Raw genomic sequence first — 22603 nt, forward strand, 5'->3', positions numbered from 1 at the left:
AACTCTTTTCTTCCTTTAAAACCCCTTAAAGTGCTGTTAAAATCTGCTCAAAGCACAAAGTATTAGCTCCTCTCTCAAACTGTTTTATAATCTCATCCTTACCTAGGAATAACAGATTGTTGTCCTCTACATTCCCCATAACATGTTAGGAGAATACTGAAGATTTTAGTCAAGGGTAACAAGACATACAAAGACACAGATGTCGAGAAGACATTGACACATAAGGAATTAAAAGAAGACTGTAGCTACAAGAGAGAAGTAAAGAAGTGAAGTAAAATAAGTAGGATAAATAGCCAGGGGTCAGGTCATAGAATCTGAGTTTAGATTTTATTCTGAGTGCAGTGAAAAGCTATGAATGTGTTAAAGCAGGGGCATATTTTTAAAAAATTTATTTCGTTTTGTATTATATGCAATCAGGAGTAGAAAGGGGAGAAAGATTTTTTATAGCTTAGGTGAGAGCTGATGCTGGCCTGGACCAAAGCTGTAGCAGTAGATGTAGAGTTAAACAGCTACATTTGAGATTTTGTTTTTCTGATGATTTAAATATTGTGAGGATGAGAGTGAATGAAAGAAAAGAATATGAGGTGCTGTCTAGGTTTTCTGGGTTAATTAACTGAGTAGAAGTACTACCATTTCTAAAATATGGAAGAAACTGAGTCAGGTGGGAAGTTGGCTAGGTAAGACAGGTTTGAAGTGAATCAAGAATCCTGCTTTGTATGTTAAGTTTGAGATGCTTGTAAGACATCCAAGTGGACATGTGAATGTGTGAGCCTAGATCTCAGAGGAGCGATTTGAATTGGAGATACAAATTGGGAAGCCATCCTGCCACTAGATGATCCCTAAAACTAAAGGAATGAAGCTCACTAAGAAAGAGTATATAGAAAGAGACAAGAACAGACTCAAGAACTTAGGCCTGAAGAACATCAATATTTATATGTTGGGTAGAAGGAAAGGAACCAGAAAAAGAGAGAGAAAGGCCAAGTGATGGGATAGGAGGAGAAATAGGATAATGGTGTCATGGAGGCTACGAAGAATAATTCAGAGTAGTGTTAGTAGATCTATGTTAAAAAGCTGCTGCTAAAATGCATAATATGAGGAAAGCTAAGTATCCACTGCATTTGGCAATATGAAGGTGTGATGGTTAGTTTTGTGCCCACTGAGATGGGTTACAGGGTACCCAGCTATGTGGTCAAGCATTATCCTGGGTGTTTTTATCAAGGAAATTCGGGATGAGATTTACATTTACCTTGATACACTTTGCATAAAGCAGGTTGCCTCCATAATGTGGGTGGACTTCATTCAATCAGCTGAAGACCTGAATAGGACAAAAGGACCTTGCTCTCTAAGCAAGAGAGAATTCTTCAGCAGACTGCCTTCAGACTTCATCTTTCTGGTTCTATGGCAGATAGCCCTTAGACCAGAACTGCAGCATGGGCTCTCCTGAGTCTCCAGCTTGCTGGTTCACCCTGCAGATTTTTGACTTTCCATCCTTCATAAGCACATGAGCCAATTTGTTTTAATTAATTTACACACACACACACACACACACACACACACACACACACACACACATATTCTATTGGTTCTGTTTCTCTGGAGAACCCTTACCAATATAGGAGGTCATTTGGGACCTTTTGACATGATCGGTCTCAGAAGAGGGTTGAAAGCTGAAGTATGGTAAATAACAGAAATAAACAATGAGGAAATATGTGTAGGCAACTCTTGAGAAGTTTGGCTACAAACAAGCAGATGAAGTGTTGGGAGATGGGGCTGAGAATGTGAAAACAAGTATTTTTTTAGTATGAAAGATACTAAATAAAACATTTCCATGATTATAGTACTGATAAGAGGAGAAGACTAATAATTCAAGAGAGAGAAAAATTAAAATCCTAGAGAAGGTAGGAGTGGATATAATTTACATCACAAGTAGACGAGGGACATTTGCTCAAATGTTCTAGAAAACAAAAACTATTGGGTGGTGTACTGGGTTAAATAGTGTCCACCAAAAATTCATGTCCAACTGAAACCTCAGAATGTGACTTTATTTGAAAATAGGGTCTTCGTAGCTATAATCATACTATAAGATGAGATCATACTGGATAAGGGTAGTCTTCATCCAATGACTGGTATCCTTATGAGAAGAAAAAACAGACACAGAGACTGAGAAAGACAAAGGAGAATACCACATAAAAACAGGCATACATTAAAGTGATGCGTCTACAAGCCAAGGAATGTCAAGGATTTCTAGCAACCATCAGAAGCTAGGAAAGAGTCAGAGAACAGATTGTCCCTCAGAGACCAGGGGCCCCAGTAAGATGCAGGATAAGGTCACTGGAGTAGAGAAGTTCTGGGAAATGGGAAGCCAAGAGATGGAAGGATTGTCAATCAGGATACTAAAATCACCAAAAAGTACAGCAGCAATGGCAAAGAGAGAAACTGTAAGTCAGATTCTACAAGAATTGAGAGCAATGTCCTGGGGGTGTGAGGAAGAGGACTGAAACGAGGAGAGGTGTGAATAGGCGCACATTCAAAACTGGATGTCTTACAGTGGATGAGGCTAAAAGAAACTAGAAGCCACAGAGGTCTTGGAAGACAACTAGTACTTCTAGGCCCTTTGTTACAGAGCAGTACCGAAGATAAAAACTCACCACCTCCCATCTGAGAGGGCTGCAGGAGAAATGGTGTCTTCAGTGGGGAGACAGGTTTCAGGTAGAGTGAGAAGGTGAAGGGGATCTGCACAGGTGAGGTTGAGCATAAAGATTATAAGTCAGGTTTCTCCAGAGAAACAGAACCAGTAAGATATATAGAGATATAAATAAGAGATGTGTTACAGGAATTGACTCAGTTGGTTATGGAGATAGGGGTGTTCCATGAATGGCCGTCTGCAGGATGGTGAACCAGGAGAGCTGGTGCTGTGATTCAGTCCAAATCCAAAGGCCTGATTGTGGGGGCCGACGGTGTAGGTTCCAGTCTGCATCTGAAAGCTTGAGAACCAGCAGTGCTGATGTCTGAAGGCAGGAAAAAATGGATGCCTCAGCTCAAGCAGAGAGAGTAAATTCACCTTTCCTCTGCCCTGTTGTTCTATTCAGGCCCTCCATGAATTGAATGATGCCCACACACTGGTGAGGGTAACCTTCTTTACTTAGTTTACTAAATGAAATGCTAATGTCTTCTGGGACTCCCTCACGGACACACTTATATTAATGTTTTACCAGCTATCTGGGTGTCTTTCAGCCCAGTCAAGTTGACACATAAAATATAACAAAGGTGTTCTTTGTAATATCCTTCGGACAATGATGATCTAGAGCAGGGGTCTCCAACCCCTAGGCTGAAGACTGGTACCAGTCTGAGGCCTGTTAGGAACCAGGCTGCACAGCAAGAGGTGAGCGGCGGGCCAGTGAGCAAAGCATCTGTATTCGCGGCCCTTCCCCAGCACTGGCATCACCGCCTCAGCTCCACCGCAGATCATCAGGCATGAGATTCTCATAGGAGCACTGGTCACTGGTGCCAAAAAGGTTGGAGACCACTGATCTACAGGAATGTGAACCATGGAAACTTCAAGTGCTACTTTAGGAAATAGTGTTTTAAATTTTAAACAGCATAACAGGAAATGCATGCATGGCACAGAGAATCCAATGTAAAAAAAGCAAAAAGCATGAATAAACTGCTGTAGACATGCAAAAATCATAACCTTAGGCTCTTAAAAAATATTTTTCAGAGATTATTACACTTTATAGCTGTAGCCAGCTACTTAGGTTATGGATTTTGAGTAACTCAATCCTGAATTTCAAGCTTTTAAATATCCACAATATTTAAAAAAAATTAATCTAGCTTTAGTTTCAATTAATTGACAAATTTAGGATACTATTAGAAACTTCAAAGTCCTTTCATAGGGTTATAAATTACCAAGTATTTTCTTAAAGCTCAAAATACATTCATGAAATAAATGCTAATGAGTACTTATATTAAATTTAATAAGTGTATTTTACATGACAAAAATGCTACAGCTAACTATAGCTGGAAAGTTTTCATTTTCTTTTTGAGTGCCTTGGAAAGTTTTTATTTTCTTTTTTAATGGAGAATATTCATATTGTATATCTAACTTGAGAAAATGTTCTCTATTACAACTGTCAAAGACCTACTGAAATGGAAAATCTAATGAATATGGTTTTAATCCAAACAGAGGTTCTAATAGGAATATCAGCATAAATATTCTAATAGGTTCTAATAGAGGTTCTAATAGGAATATCAGCTTCAGTTCAGTCATACAATTCGCAGACCTGATTTCTTCTGTGGGTGTCAAAATCTGAAGCCTGGTTGTTTTTCTGTATATGACAGCAAATATTGGTGTGCCATTTCTTTCTGTTAAATATCTTTTCCTTTAAAGATAATGTGTTATATATGTGCATATGTGTATTTTCTCTAGCTACCTGCGTAGTAAAGGGGAGGTAAGGTGAATGGCAATGAATCAAATGATCCCACCAGAAATAGAAATTTTGCCAAAATGAACTGATCAATTCGTTATTTCATACAAGGTAGGCAGAGAGTTAAGCAGTCCATTGTAAGAGAAGTCTGCTCGAACTTGAAAGAATAGAGATGTCTATACAGGTTCAATGCCCTATGTCTTGGGAAATGAAACCTGTGTGATCCTATCAGGTAGAATGAAATAGTCACGACTCATGATGAGAAAATCCAAAAGCTTATTGCAGTCACCAGCAACTAGGACTTAAAGAACACGAGAAAAGAGAAGAGAGGTACTAAAAATACTTTATAAGTATGGAAGGATTGAAAAAAAGGGAGGGGAGAAGAATGTCTTCATACTGTTTTATTTATTCTTTCAGCATTCACCAATAATTTGTTAAGTGCCTAAGTGTTCGGGACCTACAAGACAAAATGAAAATATTCCCTTTTGTTGGAAAGCCATGTTTAGTAGGAAGGTGTATGGTGGTCAAATTAGAGAGGTAATAAAATTACACAGCGAATCAAGGAAAATGAGAGCAGGTAACCGGGCAGAGTCACCAAGGAGTTGCAGTATTCAGGGGTGCACAGAGATCTGATTATCAAGTGGGTGACTTTTTGACGAAGTGCCCAGAAGGTGTGAGGATTTAGAACAGTGGGATGCTCCAAAGGAAAAAAGGCATTCTGGCTTTGAGATACAGGATATAATCTTGCCTTTATCCTAAGGCAGGGATTTCCAACTGAAGGATTTGTGGAATAAGAAAAGAGCTACTCTGGCGGGACAAATGAAGCAAAGAGAGAATTAATGGGAAAGAAAACCAGTGGGGTATTCTATGGACATGGAAGAGGAGGTGATACACAGAGGGGAGGTCCTCACGGCTCATGCAGACCTCATAGAGATGGTCAGTGTGAATATTCTAGGTGAAATAGAGGCACTTCTCTGATGAAAAGGACCACAGATGGGAATAAAATACTGAAAGGGAGAAACAGAAGTTATTAAATAATCTAGATGAGAATAGTGGTAACTTGGATAGGAATGAGGCGTAATGTGATCATCGTTAATGTGTGTGAAAGCCAATGACAGTGTGTGTGTGTATTGACATTGTGTTTGTGAAGAGAGAAGACAAGAGAAAGAAAGAAGAGAGAGAGAGATCAAGCAGTATTTTTTAAAGACTTGAACGAAGAATGAAAGAAAGAGAGGTGTGTGGTAAGCAGAATAGCCCCCCAAAGTTGTCCATATCTTAATTCCCGGAACCTTAATTACTTGTGAATATGTTATGTTACATGGCAAAATAGAATTAATAATTCTAATAATTGCAAGTGGAATTAAAGTTGCTAATTAGCTGACTTGGAGTTGAGGAGACTATCTTAGATTATTGGGTTATACGACCTAATCACGTGAGTTCTTAAAATGCAGTATCATTTCCTGTTATGCCGAGAGAAGGACGAGATGACAGAAGGATCACAGAGATGCAATGCGAAAAGTACTGACATGCTGTCGCTGGCTTTGAAGATGGAGGAAGGGACCATAAGACAAAGAATGTAGCTGCTAGAACGTAGAAAAAGTAAGGAAACGGATTCTCCCCTTGAGCCTACAGAATGGAATGCAGGCCTGCTGACACCTGGACATTAGCCCATTGAATCTTGTGTTAGACTTCCAACCTACAGAATTATAAGATAATTTGTATTGTTTAAGCCACTAAGTTTGTGATGATATTTTATAGCAGCAATAGAAAAGTAATACAAGGAGTCATGGGTGACTCCATGATTTTGGTATGAGATACTGGGAAGAATGAAAATTCTGGATGAAAGAGTTTGGAGGACAGCAAGGTAAGACGGACAGGAATTAAAATTTGGGCTTGTTAGGGTAGAAATTTTTATTAATTCAAGTAAAAATGTCAAGTAAGTAGTTATAAATATGAGTCTGGAGCTCAGGAGAGGATATGGGCCAAAGAAATAAACAGAGTTTTTAAGTACCAGTTATTAGATGTTTTTAAAAGATATAAGACTAGACAATATCACCAGATTTCTTACTGTATTTAAATATCTGCCAGGTTACAGTTTAAATCATAAATTGTTTCTGTGACTCCAGGCTATCACTTAGAAGTGAATTTAACAGCATAAATAGATTACTTTTTCATTCTGAAGTTTAAAAATATTCTAACAATGTAATCAAAATGAGGGTTTGCATTTTTATGTAATGTGGCCATTGAGTTTCTGAACTATTTCAGTTTACCCCCTTGGAAATAATAATCTCAGCTGAAACCAATGAGTTGGTCACCCCTTGCCAAGCAAATCTAAAGAAATGATAAGGAGAGTGAGGCATGGGCATGGAGAAGTGAGTGAGAACAAAGAAAGATGAGTTGTGCCTATTATGAGTAATGGTTAAAAACAATTATTTACTCACTTATCCAGTAAACATCTATTGAGTATAATGTGTGCAAGACTCTGGGTATGTAGAGATTGAGAACCGGTCCTGGTCTTTCTAAAATCAAATTGACAAGGACAGAAGAGGACAAAGAAGTTTGTTCTATGGGGGCTAAGAAAGCTGGAGTTATTTTTATGGGACAGGAAAGTATAACACTAGAAAGTTCTGGGTTGGGATTTTGTGGTTTAGGAATATAAAAGTTTGAAGAAGATATGAAAGATATGAAAGAAACCACACAGGTGCTTTGTTTTGGCTCAACAGTGACAGGCATGAAGGGAAATCTGAAATTAGGGTGATTACAGTGTTAGAAAAGTGAGAAAACAGAAAGAGAGAGACGTCACGAGGTGATTGTAACCATTCTAGTTGGGCCCCGATGTGAATTAGGCAGAGACAGTGGGGACAATCAAGAAGGAATGGGTGTAAGAGACAGTTTAGAATTGGAATCAACAGGACAGGGGCCGGATTAAATAAATATGCAGAGCAAAAGACAGAAAATAAGGATAATGACAAAGTATCGATGGTTCTCTGTGAGGCTCAGTCTAGTGAGAAACACGTAACACAGGACTAGATTTCCATGGAAGGATGGTCGTCATTTGGTTTTAAAATGTTGAAGTGCTGCTGTGACAGCAGAGGTATGATATCCAATTTGTGGTTTGGAATAGAAGGTTTATACATGTATACTTGGGAGTCAACTTTTTAAGGAGTGATGAGACAGAGGAGACAGGCAAAGGGACCAAGAAGGAGGAGTCAGCAGTTCCCTGGATGTCCTACAAAGTCCTTCCTACTCACAAGTTGTATAATGTCAGATACATGAAAATCAAGAAGGTTTACTTATAATCAAATATTTACAATACCATTAAAAAAACACTTTCAGACACATGAACTCATTTGATTCACTACAGAAGTCGGTTAGAAAGTATTTTCGTTTCATTTTGTAGATGAGGGAACTGAGAGAATTTAAGAGACAAGTCCCACAGTTCATGAATGGAAAATAGATTTCAAAGTCAAGTTATCTGGGATCAGATACTGGAGAGAATCTGGGAAAAATAAAAGCCAGAGTCTTTATAATGGCCTGTCAGGTCTTACTGATTATTTCAATCAGCCCTTACTTCTCTGACCTTATCTCCTACTATTTACCTCCAAACACTCTCATCTAGCTCACTGTCCTCCTTTGCTATTTTTCAAACATGCCAGACATTATTCTACCTGAGAGACTTTGCACTCACGATTCTTTCCTCAAATGTTCTTCCCCAGAATTCTCTCATCTCCTTCAAGTCTTTCCTCTACTGTCACCTTCTAAATGAGTTTTACCATCATTCTATTTCATATTACCATACATTTCTCTTTATTGCTTTTTGAATATATTATATAACAAAGCAATGTATAACGAGTATTATTCGTTGCGTGTTTTTCTGCTACAAAGTAAGCTCCGGACAGAGGGCAGAGATTTTTACCTGTTTTCTCATGACTATTCCAAGCACCTAGAATGATGTCTGGCACATAATTGGAGCTCAATAAATATTCGTTGAGCCCATAACTTTTGAGCAAACTCTCTCCGCCATGTTTTTGGAGCAAAAGACAGACTTCAGTGGGTTCTACTGTGAATGCTGGTGAAGGACGGAGTGAAGAAGTGGTGAAGCTAGGCCAATGTCTTCAGAAATTTGGTAGTAAGGAAAGAAAGGAGCTCAGATAGTGTCTGATGAGGCAGAAGCAGAGTCAATGAGAAGTTTGATCCTTTCCTATAAATGAGGAAGATCTGATTATGCTTGTACATTTAAGAAATCTGGGTAGGAGAACATGCTAAAGAAGAATGTCAGAAGGCTGAATATGGAGGGATGAAAATTAGAAAACTGGCTATATGGTTAAAGAAACTATTTATTTAGACCATCTCTATCACTCAAGAGCATTTCTAACAATCATGAAAATTCAAAGCAAAGGCAGATGGTATCAGAATCTGCTTCTGCTGACAGCCTGGGCTACATGTTGAGAACATTATAGATAAGAAAGCATTCAGCCAGAGGCTGTGTTGCTGCCTTCAGCACCATGCAACATCTGAGATGTAAAAATAGAAGTTGAGAAATAGAACAGAGAAACCAGAATAATATATATCATTATTAGACAGATCTTCTGAAAAATTAGAGAAATGTGACTCACCCCAGTAGCCAATATACACAAATGAAGATGCCCCACACATATAGTTGGACACATTTCTGTGTAGTGTGCAGAGTTGCAGTAATCTCATTTGGAAGTGCAATATACTTCACTAGAAGGCCTTCAGATTTTCTATCTCAAAATGCATACTTTTCATTTCTTTAGGGTGATCACATAAACACTTGCTGATGCAGGGATAATGGCCTTCAGTTATAAAGGTCATATATGAGCCCTTCTTCCCTGGGCATGCAATAGTCAGAGCCCCTCCCCTAGGCCCTGGGGAAAGTATGTCACTCATTGAAGAGGATTTGGTGGCAGCAGATCTGTGGACACTATCTTGTGGTGCATGATGCCTCCTCGGAAAAAGCAGTCCCTTGATCTCTGGAATCATTTGCCCTATTGTTCCTGTCATGAAAAGACAACATTTACATTACATGCATAGTTCATAAAACTCTCTCCTTCGGATCTTGTGTTCCAACTTCTTTTGGGCAGATGGGCCTTTTTGAATATTGTGATTTAAAAAAAAACAAATTGAATGTTTTGAGGTCTGTTGAAGTCATTACAAGCTTTTATTAAACACCTAATACCTGTCAGGCTTCATTTCATTGCTTTTCCTGGATTATCTAATTTCATGCTCAAACAGCCCCATGAAATATGTATCACTGTCATCTTTATTTCATAAATTAAAAAACTGAGGTTTAGGACATGAAGGAATTCACTCAAATCACAATTAGTTGGCTATAGAACCAACACAAGCTAGATTTAAAGCCCGCACTGTCGACCAGGGCACTGTACTTCTTGTGAAGTTTAGAAGTCTTGTCTCTTTGGCATGAGAATAGAAAGGTTTACTGTCCCTTTTTGTTCTACCATGGAGAAGTTTGTTTTCACTCTTGAACTAGTGAGAGTCCTTCCATGTAAGTCTCCAAACAGTTAATTTGAAAATAAACTTTTTTTGTGTGGATATATTCCTACTTTTAGCATGATTTGTTTATTCAGTAGTGGATTATAAAGCTTTGTTATTTTGGTTTAAGCTTCTGGAGTGATCCAGGTTATTCACACTCATGATATGAGTAAGAATAACATTTGGCTGTGAATAATCATTTTGTTCCCTGACATGAGAGTAATTTTGGTTTTTTGGTAGGGTAAAGTGTGTGTGTGTGTGTGTGTGTGTGTGTGTGTGTGTGTACACACATACACTACTTAGACCCAGGTGAATTAATCAAATGATTGGAAGCTAATTGGTCAAATCAATAATTTATTTGAAACTATGAATTGGCTGAAAAAGAGCAGCCTCTCCAAATAACAGTGTCGATGTAGTAACATTAGCGCTGCCACAAAGTGGATGAGCAACTTTCTATGCACCTGCCATGTATCAAGAAGGGGGAAATGAGGGGGCGATTCTGATTCCTAGGTACATTTATAGCACCTTGTCTTGTATTAGATTTTATGTTTTTGATAACAAATTCATTTTAGTAGATTATGTTTTACTTGGTAGACAGTATTTTAATTAACTTTTAAATTTTATCTCTAGCTCTAAGTGAATTATTCAAAAGTATCTAGGCTCAAAGTGACTGCTTTCTAATCTTAGTTGATGTGTTCTAATGCTTGTGCATCCTAGGATGGTTTTTATATTTTTTTCCTCGTTTTAATTAGTTTAACCATTTTTTAATTTTTTTTTAAATTTAGTACTTTTTAAACAAGTGTCCTTTTTGCCTTATATTTTCATCATTTTTTCAATTGATTTTTTACAATATCTTTTAAAGTCTTTTCATGAAGTAAATATTATATACAGAGGAATGACTTGTCAGTATTTCTGCAAAGTATATTAATGTAAATTTATGAGAAATATATATATTTTTTGCTAATAATTTTAGGGCATTATTGCACCTCTGACCATCTTTGCTGAAATACATAATTAATCCCTTAGTTTGGCTATTTATTGTTTGCAGAGGGACAGTGGGCATAATAGCTATAATTCTTCAAAGTTAATGAGATTATTTTTAATGAGTTTGTCCTTCCTATCAATTTTTAAAGCTAAATTTTTTTGTCTTTAGATTCTTGAAACTACATTCTTTACCACCATCAATGAGACACAGTGACCATGATTCAAAATGGCTGTGGACCCAAGAGGAAAGCTGTGGCTTGGCTACATAATGAGGATGACAAGGAGGAAGCTGGAGATGATACAAAGTCAATGATGCTATTTATTGTGAGTTACTATGTGCTAACAGCTTGTTTCATGTCTCACAGCTATCACGTAATGATGTTTGCCAATTCTGTCTCCCATTTTACAGATGAGAAAACTGTATTCTAGTCAGGTTACCCAAGATCATTCAGATATGAAGTTGCAGGTGGATTTCAAGCCTGAGGTGGCGTGCCTTTGCAGTTTAAACCATAGCACAATAGGGTCTCCCTGTTACATATGGAAAGGCCCTCCACTGTGATGTCCTGTTCCTTCCCATACTCCTGAGTCATGAGTGATGCGTTCCTACCAATTCTCAGGTAATCAGGAATCAGTTGGTGAGCAGCTTTTCTTTAAAAAGCACCCCCTTTTCCTTCTCATATGTACCAGCAGGATCGCCATCTTCTCTCTGCCTCTTCATAGTTCTGTGGAATGAACTTAAGCAAAAAGTCACACCCCATAACCTCGTATTTGGATTTTTAAATTTTATTTTTAAAAATATTATGATACACCCTGATGTAAGAATAGGAGACACTGTCACTTTATTCGAGCCTATTTAGAGCAAGTCCAATAGCAAATGAATTTGATGCTATTTCATCTCATAGGAGAAAAGAACACATTTTCATTACTCAGTGATGAATCTAATGATAAAATCTAGATAGAGCCAGATCTATATTTTGTTAACATTTTTATTACTATGTGCTCTCAATACAACAAACAGCATCAGTAGTGTACACGTTGATAAAAAGGAAGTTTTAGCTTAGTAGAAAAGGAAGCATGAAGATCAGAAGTATAACGAATATGTACATCTTTATGGGAGGTGTATGTGTGTGACCATCTTTCCCCATATTCTCCTGTGGACCATATTTCTCCATATTCTCAAGCAAACTAGAGAGAATTCATTCTGGGAAAATTTGGGGGGACAAAAGACTTCTACTCGAAGCTTAGGGATTTTTTTTTTTAAATGATCTGGAATTCACCTAATTCATTTGACTTTCGAAAGTCTTGCACAAAGTAGCAGCGATTTCCTTGGAGGTATACAGTCAACAGGTGAAGCTGTTAGTTTACCATGGTTAAAATACAAAAGTCCTTGCACATTCTGTGCTTTGAGCGTAACATATCTAGATTTTTGTTTGCACAATACATTTTTAAATAGTTCAGGAACTGAACTCAAAAACATGCTAACCCTTTTCTTTTTTCTTTGAAGTATAATTCATGAAGTATGTATCTCTTTCACATACTTAAAAGTTTCTAATTCACTATTTCATAAAAAGCTAGCTGAGTCCATGATATTTTGTTTTATTGAATGGAATCGAATGATCAACTTTGTATCAACCACTTTAAAAATACAAATGGTTTCCATCACATTCAATTTGTTCAAATTTAGTTCTTTGATGTGATGTAGTTTGCTTAAATTTCTCTAGGTACAGAACAAAGCATGCATCTCTAATTATGTCTCTCTAGTTTACCAAAATAGTCATTGATATAGTGTAAATATTTAGTACATAAAAATACTATCAAGAAAAAAAAATCAACTTTTAATAAATATCTTCAGTTCTGAATTCTATATACAAGTACTTTACATCTACTCCCTGGAGAGAGCATTTCTGGTTTCACTGTGAATAAGGTGACCACTGACATAAATTACTAGCACATTATTGCAGTCAGATGCATTGTGGTTGTGAACATTTGGATATGAACCATGCAGAAAATAAATATTGCAACCATTGACAAATGCTTTCTTGAACTTGCTTCCAAAGCCCTACTATACTTGAGAGTTAATTCTAGTTCAATGTTTTTCTCAGCTACCAACATACAAATTATCTTAAGACATTTTTCCTTTGCTATTACAGTACCTCGAGTATACCTTTTTGTATGTGTCAACAGGGGGGAAATAATAACAAGAAAAGAGGACACTTGAGGGGTGCCTACTGAGGGCCTGGTTAAGAGTGTTTTAGTATTTTACTGGTCTCTGTTCCCTGTGACCACAAATATAGTAAGACACAAATCTTATTCCTTTTTTATGAAAGGATAGTCTGTAATAGGTAAGCTGAAATCCGTATATCTTTTTTTCTGTTATTTAGGTATCACTTTGTTGATTAAACAAAACCCTTTGTATTGTCAGTAGCTGCAATTCTAACTTCTTCTTTATAATGTTCTGCTTTGAAAATCCACCCATAGAGTGTCAAATAAGGCAATACTCAATGACAGGCACCTGGAACATCCAGAAATGTAATATAGTAAACAATCGTTTGAGAACACATCTCTTAAAATAATACTGATTTCTGCAATATACAGTATTTACACAACAGCTGCAAATTTGCTCATACAATATTTCTAATATAGATAAATAGAAATACAAGTCTACGAATTCTTTGCTCCTTTTCCAAAATATTTTGTTAAGGTGTAAACAGTTGGCACCTCTTTTCAATTTTTACTATAACTTTTTTAAAACAAAAAATCAGCTGATATGCACAATTGGTTCCAGTCCCTTTTCTATTTAGAGAGTGACCAATACACTTAGCAATTACTTTCCTTCTGTTAATAATCTTTGGTGCTTTCTTCCGATGAATTCTGGTAAATGAGTCAATGCAGAACAAAAAAAAAGGATGAAAGCAACTAGAAAGTGAACCAGCACTTTTTGTTCTTCCACTTACAGGTATAATGAGTTGACAATCTATGAAGATTTCCACTTTAAACAAGCTGTATGCACCACGGGGAGAGGGAGCTTGTCCTGGTCTTCCTCTGATTTCTAGCTTTTTAGATTTACTTTCTCATCTTTCCAAGGTGGATGACCTTATCGGATGTCTCTTGTCAATAATCTTTTCATCTTTCTTTGAGGTTCTTGCCTGAGAAGAAGCACCTATTGAATCACTGACTGCCAGGAAGGGGGCAGCAGCCATTTGTGAAGATGAATTGAGGTGGCCACTCTTGGTGGCAGGGGAGACCAGTCTCACAGTCTTAGTTCCTGTTTGCTGAGCGCTCCTCTGGGGTAAGTTAGCACCATCAGGTTTACTGTTTGGCCTGAAAGCAGCATATGCATTTGGACCTCCCATGGAAGAGATCCTACTTAAAGATTTCTTCCTCTCAGAGGGTATCTCTGAATAGTAAGTAACCAAAGATGTAGGCATTACTAGAGATCCAGGGAGGTCACTAGGGTTAAAGATAGCATCATCATGAGTTTCAGCAGCTTCTGGAAGGTACGATGGCGGCAGGGTGCTACTGCGCTTACTACACGACTCGCAACATAACTTGTTATAACCTGGTATGGAGCAGTATCGTGCCAGCACCTCCATTTGGCAGAATATGGATTTATCTCCCAAACACGGCTCTTCTGTGAAAATTAAAACAAAACATCTAAACATAAAATATAAAGAGGAAAAATTGTTTATGAATATAAAATGATTTAATTGATGAGAGTTGTCCACACGAGCCTTTACGTTAAAAATATCAGTAGTTCTTTATGTGCAAAGCACTTGGACTGACCCCCATTTGAATATCTCCACCAGGAGACTTCAGATTGTGGGTAAGTTTTTCTTCCTACTAAGAACATATATCTGATTTTTGAATGAGAAAATAGGATTTATTCTACCACATATATTTTTTAGGAAATCAAGGGGCATCTGTTTTTTTACGGCATTTAAGTCTTTCTAATATAGTAGCCTCTATATTAAATTTCAAATCAAAATACTAAAGACCTGTTGGAACAAATTAAAAATATATTACTAAAAGGAAAATCAAGATCTTGATTAGAAAAATATTCTCCAGAGTGAATACAATAGTTTCATGTGTACTAATGAATATCCTCAGGTTATTTCAAAGTGCAAATTTGGGTAAAGTGTGCCAACTTTCTTATGAATAAATCATGGTTCTTTAATTTCATTGTTTAAAGATGTTTAAAGAGTACTAAAGTAACATCCATGAAACATCTGATACACGTGTGTATACTATTTTTATTATTTAAAAATCTTATTGTATACAGATTATAAGAATTAGAGTTTAAAAAAAAATTCAAATATAGAGCCCATGAAAATGTTTGTACTTATTTTCAGTCATTCCAGGGCATATCCTATATGGATCGCATGCACATAGTGCAGCACAGAAATACTGATTCTCCTGTCCAATTAATAAATGCAAAGAATTACAAATTGTGGCATTTATGTACTGTAATCACTTTAAATTATAATGTGTTATTGGATAATACTAAATTGCTAGGTAAGGAACCTGCCATATAACTTGTCAAAGAAATTGAAAAAAGAAAGGTCAGTTGGCAAGGCCAATAGAGAGCTAAAACTACCACCTTTACTTAGTACCTATTAGAAATTATAAAATTACCCCTCAGAGTTATAATACCATGCCTACTTCCCAGATTGTGGAATAACTTGATCTGCCGAATGTCTGTTTACAGATCTATTATTATATAGTATGATGTGTTTGAAATTTCCTATTAGCTAAGGTAATCTAGTTATGTTCTGAATGCCTGAAAATCACATTAATGGTTTCACCTCAAATATCTATTCTCATCATATCTAAATGACTTTTTCTAGGCCTATATCTTAAAATAAGGAAATTAATGTCTTATGCATTGAAAGCTCTGGCCCAGTTCAAAGCTTTCTGTTCTGAGTTAGGGCCACGTGAGAGTCTCCTGTCTCTGTGAGCAGCTTGACATTCATGCCTAGGTCTAATTATGGCCAGAATATGCTTCTGTATAAAGAAACAGGAGAGAGGTTCTGAGAAGAAACAAATAAGAGCAAAGGAATATATTCATTTTATGATAATTTGCCTTGGAGTAGATGGGAAGGGCTTAACGACAACAATAAATAGTATAATTAAAATGGTGCATAGAAAAGGATTCACATGACAGAAAATCATTAAAATTAAGAAATTTGTTTTTAGCCTTCTCAGTCCATGCCCAAATAATAACATAAAGTTCAGGAAAAGAAATTTACACATGGCCTCAAAAGGCTTTTGACTCTTAATTGCAGCTTGAGACTTATTATATATATGGATTTATATATGGTAGAAAAAAATGGCCTTTTAGAACTCTAAAATGGCTTTTGGGTCTACATTTCAGAGCAAGAGAGCAGCGAAAAGGAGGTAGAATCACTAACATCGTGATATCCTCTCATTAGCACCTCTGTTTTACAATAAGACATTTTCTTTTAACTAAAGGAAGAAAATGAAGCAAATTTTTATGACAATTAGTCACATTTGCGGAAATATATAGGTAACTCTATCGGCTATTAATTAAGATCAATAAAGCTTACAAAGTGGTTAGCCTCCTGGTGGTAATGCCTTCATAAGAATAAAATATTAGGGTAAATAAACTTTACACCTTCTGAGTAAAGTTTGTTCTTTTGGCTTCGACTCGTGTTTTGAACTTTCAAATATACTTTCCAGAGAAAACTGATTAAATATACGAGTCCTTTGTCTCCCCCGCATGGTCATACTTGTTCAGGCCAGCAACCATTTCAAATGAAAATTTATAATGAAATAAATAATTAAGACTTGAGGCCTGAAATTTCCTCAAGACATTTGATAAAATAGCACTTTGCCAATTTTCTTGAAAAAAAAAAATACTATATAGCAGATGTCAATATTCAATGACTTATTTATGGTCTTATAGGCCAACAAAAAGGCGACTTCTTTAGTCCCAAGGCTCACTAGTGTGGCAGAGCAGTGTCCACAGTTGTCATAAGGCCAGACTTAGAATTTTACCTAAGCGGAAGCTTGTGGTGGGGGTAGAGGACAGAATGGAGAGAATTGTGAGACACTTCTGGTGCAGAAAGGAAGGAAGAGGAAAAGGGGAGCCAGGAAGAGATGGGGAAAGGGAGGAGAAGAAACGGCATGTGTTGAGCAAGACCAGACAGTGACAAAGGAATGAAAAATGGCAATAGGAAATGAGGCAGAGGGGACGGAGACATATAAATAGAGCGAGCACAGAAAAGGAGGGAGATGGAAACTGAAATATATATTTTGTTATACAATAGCAAACTGTTGTCTGTTTTTAAAGAAAATCAATTCTGCTTTTACAATACAGTAAGAGAGTAGTAGGATAGGCAAGTTTTTGCATACATGCAAAGCATCTATTCAGAAATCACCATGGGGGAGTGCACACAGAGGGAAGAACAGATACTAGAAACGGGTTTTTATATAGTATTTATCACCCACATGTCTAAATTGAATAATTGTAGTACATTTGAAAACCTTCTGCAATATTATGCTTTTACAATGATGAGAGGTTATAAAGAAAATCAGAGAGAAAATAAGTAGCTTTTCTAGAAACACAAATTGATGGAAACTACATAGACATGACAGGGCCCTCATTCCAGCACTGCTGCCTAACAGAAACCATGGGAGAGGCTGCAGAGGTTAGGATAATCCACTGGGGTGGCACATGGTCTCACACACCATTCTTAAGAATTGTATTAGGCTAATTTTTTAAGGCTGTTTTTTTTTTATGGGGCGGGGGGTGGGGGTATTTTCGATAAGCAACTAGAAATTCCAGAACTTATCCTGAAAGGAAATTCTGCTTCCTGAGGCTTAAAAAACATCGTCAGAACAGTGAAACCAAGTAGCATCACACATACCATTACAGGGAGGCAGCTGACAAGCTCTGACGGACTCAGGCTTTTCCCCGACACAGTGGTCTCCAGCCCTGCAAAGGACCTGCCTCACCTCCGTCCCTTCGCCGCAGGTTACGGAACACTACAGAAACAAAGGCTGCCATTACAGACGTTTATTGCACCAAGACCCCTTTCTTCCTTTTCCCATGCACACACATGCACACAGCTCTGTAGTTCTTTCACTATGGTTGTGGTATTATCAGTGATTTGGAGACAGATAATCTTAGTTGTATTCCCTGGCTCCATCATTTACCAGCCTAGACACATTGCTTTCCCCCCTGAAAGCTGGGATACTTCCCTCATAGGGTTGTTTTAGAACTTAATGAAGGAGATGATTTATGTTAAAATTATGCCTGGCATGTAGTAAACATTTGATATGAAAGAAGCCATTAATATTATAATGTTAATACCTACATAATTCTGAGAAACAGGACTGGTACCTGTTTTCAGGGAGCTGATCATGGTATTGGCTTTTCCATCCTTGCACCTTCCTTAAAGATGCAGAATTTACTGACATTCTACGTTGGTTAATTCAACCTCCTTGGAATTATTATTACACTAAACCCACAAATTCTTTAAAGGGGCTGACTGCTCTACAACTGAGTACAGAAATATCTATTCTATTGATCTAAACTGGAGCTACAGAGGAAGGGACCCTGTTCTTGGACTGAGGGGAACAGAACATGAGTTATACTTATGGTCTGAGTTATACTTATGGTCTGTGCAGGTGACTTCCACTTGCCTGTCCTTCCTTCTTGGGCCTGCTCTCCACTTCCTCCTTCATTCTCTGCTTTTTGATGCCCTTTCCTTCTATAAACTCTTCTTCTGGGACCCTATGATTCCCCATTATAAATCTTTTGAAATACCAAAGACATGGGGTTAATTCAGGTACCCTAACATGAATCAGCCAGTCACCAAACAAACATCATTAACACAGGCACCAGTTGGGTACTGGGGAAGCAAAGTATATGGTTTTTGAGAAGTGAGTGGAGCAGTAGTAAGCCTCTTTGCCTTTGAGAAGCAGAGGAAGAACCGTGGGAAAGGCATCCCCTAGAAGGTGGTATTTTGGAGATGAGCCTTGATCAATGAGAGGGAGTCGGTTAGACAGGAGAAGGGGAAAGGGCAGCCCACTGAGATGTAAGAGGCTCGAACGAGCATGGTCTTTTCTAAACAGCAAAACGTTTACTCAAACTGGATCAAGAACTTAGAATTAAGAAGAAATAAGAAATATCAGTGTGGGACTTCTTGTGATCATTTTGCAATATATACAAATATTGAAACATCATACTGTATACCTGAAACTAATATGTCTATTACACTCGATTAAAAAAAAGAATTATTATCACGGTCAAATGCGGCAGGGCCCAACATTCGGTGTCAGGGGTTTGGAATTTATCCCATAGGAATGGTAAAGTCAACAAAGATATTAAACAGAGGATCAGTCACCTTTTGACTCCTCTGTGTCACAAAACACCAAAACATGGTTTGCCCCTACCGATGTCATAAATGCAAACACTTTAAAAAAATATTAGTGATTACAAAATATGTGCATTTCTCCATTCACGCAAAGCCTACTTGATATTTAAGTCAAATTAAAATATGCTTCATATGCTTACACACACATGCACACAGAACTCACACACCCACCTCATTCCAGGGCCCCGTTTTCCACTGAGCCGGGCAGGGCACTCTATTACAAGGCCGGCGGCTCTCGGGACGGTCACCCACACAGTACTTGCTGTGCACAGAGCGGTTCGAACCATCATGGAGAGGCTGAAGGCAGCGTACGGTGCGAAGTTGATAGCCGGAACTCCCACAGGTTTTGGTGCAGTGCTCCCACTCCTCTGCTACCCAGCTGTGGGTGTGGGGGTTAAGATTGAACACAGTCACTGGGATGTAGAGTGTGCACCTTCCTGCACTGCAAGCCTAGTCTATTCTGCTGAGTGATGTGCATCCCAGTGGGGCACACTGCTATTCAAGAAGCACTTTCAGAAAGATGGATGCATCGAATAATTAGAGTCTTAGAATTTTCTACCAATAGGCCTGACACTTCTATTTTTAATGGATTACTATTTTTCTGCCTCCCAATAACTCTGAAACCTTTTCTCCTTTCCTAAAAGATCAACAGAGGGTTTCTGAAACTCATCTTAAGATTGCCCAGTTAGGTTCAAGGATGACATTAGTTTTCAAAAACACATCGAATGACAGCCATATTGCCCACTGGTGTTAAACATCTGAGAGGAAATAGAAAAAGGAATCCATCTGATGCTTGCTAAGGCAAACTGAGTTTAATCATGTTTTAGTATTCCGAGATGACTATTTCATTTCTACAACTGTGGCCATGAAGGCTGAGTATCTATCCTGTTTGGAAAATTCAGTCCTTCATATTGACCTTTAATTTATCTGACAAAAAGGGGAAGGTAGTATGCATCTAGGGCTTGAATGCACCTGATAGAAATATTTCCAAAAAGGTATTTTCAAAAAGATTTCCCATGAGACATTTCCAAATCCTGGTGTAAATGCCCCCAGCACTCTCCAAATCAGCTGTGGATACTATATTATGGGCAATTCTCCATTACATGTAGTTACAAGGTCTAAAAGGGCTGTCACTTTTGGTGTTGAGTCTATCTACTTAATCTGTAGGAATGTAATAAAGGCATATTATTTATCCCTTCTAAAGTTACTTTCTCTCTGCATTTTATTGCTGTATATATGGGGCACCAAAATATAACCATGCTAAAACCTCAGCAGTCTTTGGTATTCACAGTTTCAGACTGCTCTAGTTTGTCAAACAGGCAGTAGAATGTACTGTGGCAACTAAGAAATTGTATTCAGTTTTAAAGGCCTCACTAGTGACTCTCATTTGAAGACAGATATTATATGAGAAGTATATATTTCATAGTTATAGATGCTTCTGGTTTCCTTATTCCCTCCTGAAATTCCTACATGACAACAAAAGATAAAAATGGTATAAACCCGCAAAGGCAAAAAAGAAAAAAATTGAAAAGAAGCCACCACAAGATAATTTGGAACCTAGAAAGCAGTTGGACATACGACTACTAATTCAGCAGACCTACAAAAGACGTTTAAGTCGACAGTAGGAGCTGATAAACAAAGTGACACAGAACTTCAGAAACATACAGAGATGGTGGCCTTAGGTGAAAGTGTGGGTGAGGGCAGGGCTGAAAACGGGGGGCTGATGGAAAGTCTGCCTGGAGGCAGTTAGACCTCTGGGTAATTTCCCCTCCTCCAACCCAGCAGAAGACTTGGGGGTTATCCATAGAAGGTTATCTAGACTTTTAACTTGTGGATGACAGACATAGTCAAGAGACAACAGAGAAAGAGACCATACTGAAAACTGAGGCTTATTGAGAAATCCACACATGGAATAGTGAGCAGACCCTAGTTGCCTACATATACACATCTTCCAGAACAGCTACTAAATAAGCATATACCTTGTCAGCAGGAGACTGATTCTACTCTGTGGAAGCTGATCATTTTATTAGAAAAATCCTAAATATTCAAATAATTTAGGGTCTTTCAATGCAATAGTCTAACGGCTCTCCCTTGAAGCCCACAAGCAAACAAGTCTTGGCCAAAACACGAGCTTTCAATCAGCCAGTGTAAAACTGCATTCTTATATATGCATGAATAGCCAATAATCGCCAAACACAGAAAGCCTCTAACACAAATCACGAAGGTGAGGAAAAAGAAACAAAAGAAGAGAACTCAAAAGATATAATGCATGAAGGAGAAAATAACCTTTAATATACTAAAAGACATAAAATACGTTACATCTGTGAAATAAGAATCAAATGCCTTAAAAAAGGAAAATTTGAGGAACAGAGTTCTCGGATATTAAAACTCTCTTGAATTTTAACAACAATAGCAAAAATGAAATACTAAACAAATGGAATACACAATAGGAGAAAAGAAAAGAAAATTAGATCTGTCTAGGAAGCCTGACTACAAATATCCCTGAAAAAAATAACAATAAAAAAAGAAAAAAAATATGAGAAAGTCTGACGTGAAAATATTGTTCTCGTGTTTTAAAAAGACTACAAGTACACGGCACAACAGATGAGAGAAGAAGAGTACCGAGGCAGTTTCATCACTGTGACATCTAGGACACTGGGAACAAAAAGATCCTAAAAACTTTGGATGTCAATAATAGGGCTCATGGAAAGAACTGGGAATCAGAATGACAAAAAAACTTTTCGACAGCAACACTGGAGTCTAGAAAACAATGGAACAGTGGTATCAAAATTCTGAGGGAAAATAGTTTGGAATTGTATATGTGTATGTCCAAATGATCTAGAAGAAAGATTTCTTATATATGCTTATATTTTGACTTCTTGTATATTTTTCTTAAGTGTAGAAGAAATTCTTACATAAAAATTTTTACTCTCTCTATATATACTTTTTTTTCATAAAGCCACTAGAAGATATAATCCACCAGAATAAATGAATACGCCAAAAGATAAGAAGACAAAGAAGGCAGGAAACAGGAGATCAAATGTCAGAGAGAAGCAGTAGGACTCCAGGAGGATGGTAAAAAGAAACATCAGGGCAAAAACTGCATGGAAGGCCAGGGCAGAGATGGAACACATCAAGAGGTCTCTAAGAAGATGCAAGTGACAGAATTCTTGAGTATATTTTAGTTTTTAAAGGAGATTGATACCCATGGAAGAGAGTTTGGGGATGTATTAGTGAAAAGTAGTAAAATATATATATATATATATATATATATATATATAT

At 37.4% G+C, this 22603-nt stretch overlaps 1 protein-coding gene across 6 annotated transcripts in view; it reads right to left on the reverse strand.

Annotated features, from left to right (window-relative positions):
- Nucleotides 1-11738: 11738 nt before the first annotated feature.
- The window catches only part of ADAMTS3 (ADAM metallopeptidase with thrombospondin type 1 motif 3), a 223273-nt gene continuing 212408 nt past the window's right edge, over nt 11739-22603 (reverse strand). For 4 of the 6 annotated variants that reach the window (XM_039845408.1, XM_039845409.1, XM_039845410.1 and 1 more), the window contains exons 20-22: nt 19493-19700; nt 17810-17927; nt 11739-14553 (exon numbers count right to left, since the gene is read on the reverse strand). In XM_039845408.1, coding sequence (XP_039701342.1) covers nt 13994-14553; nt 17810-17927; nt 19493-19700 — 886 coding nt within the window. In that variant the 3' untranslated portion in view covers nt 11739-13993. The remainder of the gene's footprint in view (nt 14554-17809; nt 17928-19492; nt 19701-22603) is intronic. The other 2 variants (XM_039845406.1, XM_039845407.1) reach the window with 1 other exon arrangement.

The sequence above is a fragment of the Pteropus medius genome, unplaced genomic scaffold, assembly GCF_902729225.1.
Source record: "Pteropus medius unplaced genomic scaffold, Ma_sr-lr_union100, whole genome shotgun sequence".
In the NCBI taxonomy this organism is placed as follows: Eukaryota; Metazoa; Chordata; class Mammalia; order Chiroptera; family Pteropodidae; genus Pteropus; species Pteropus medius.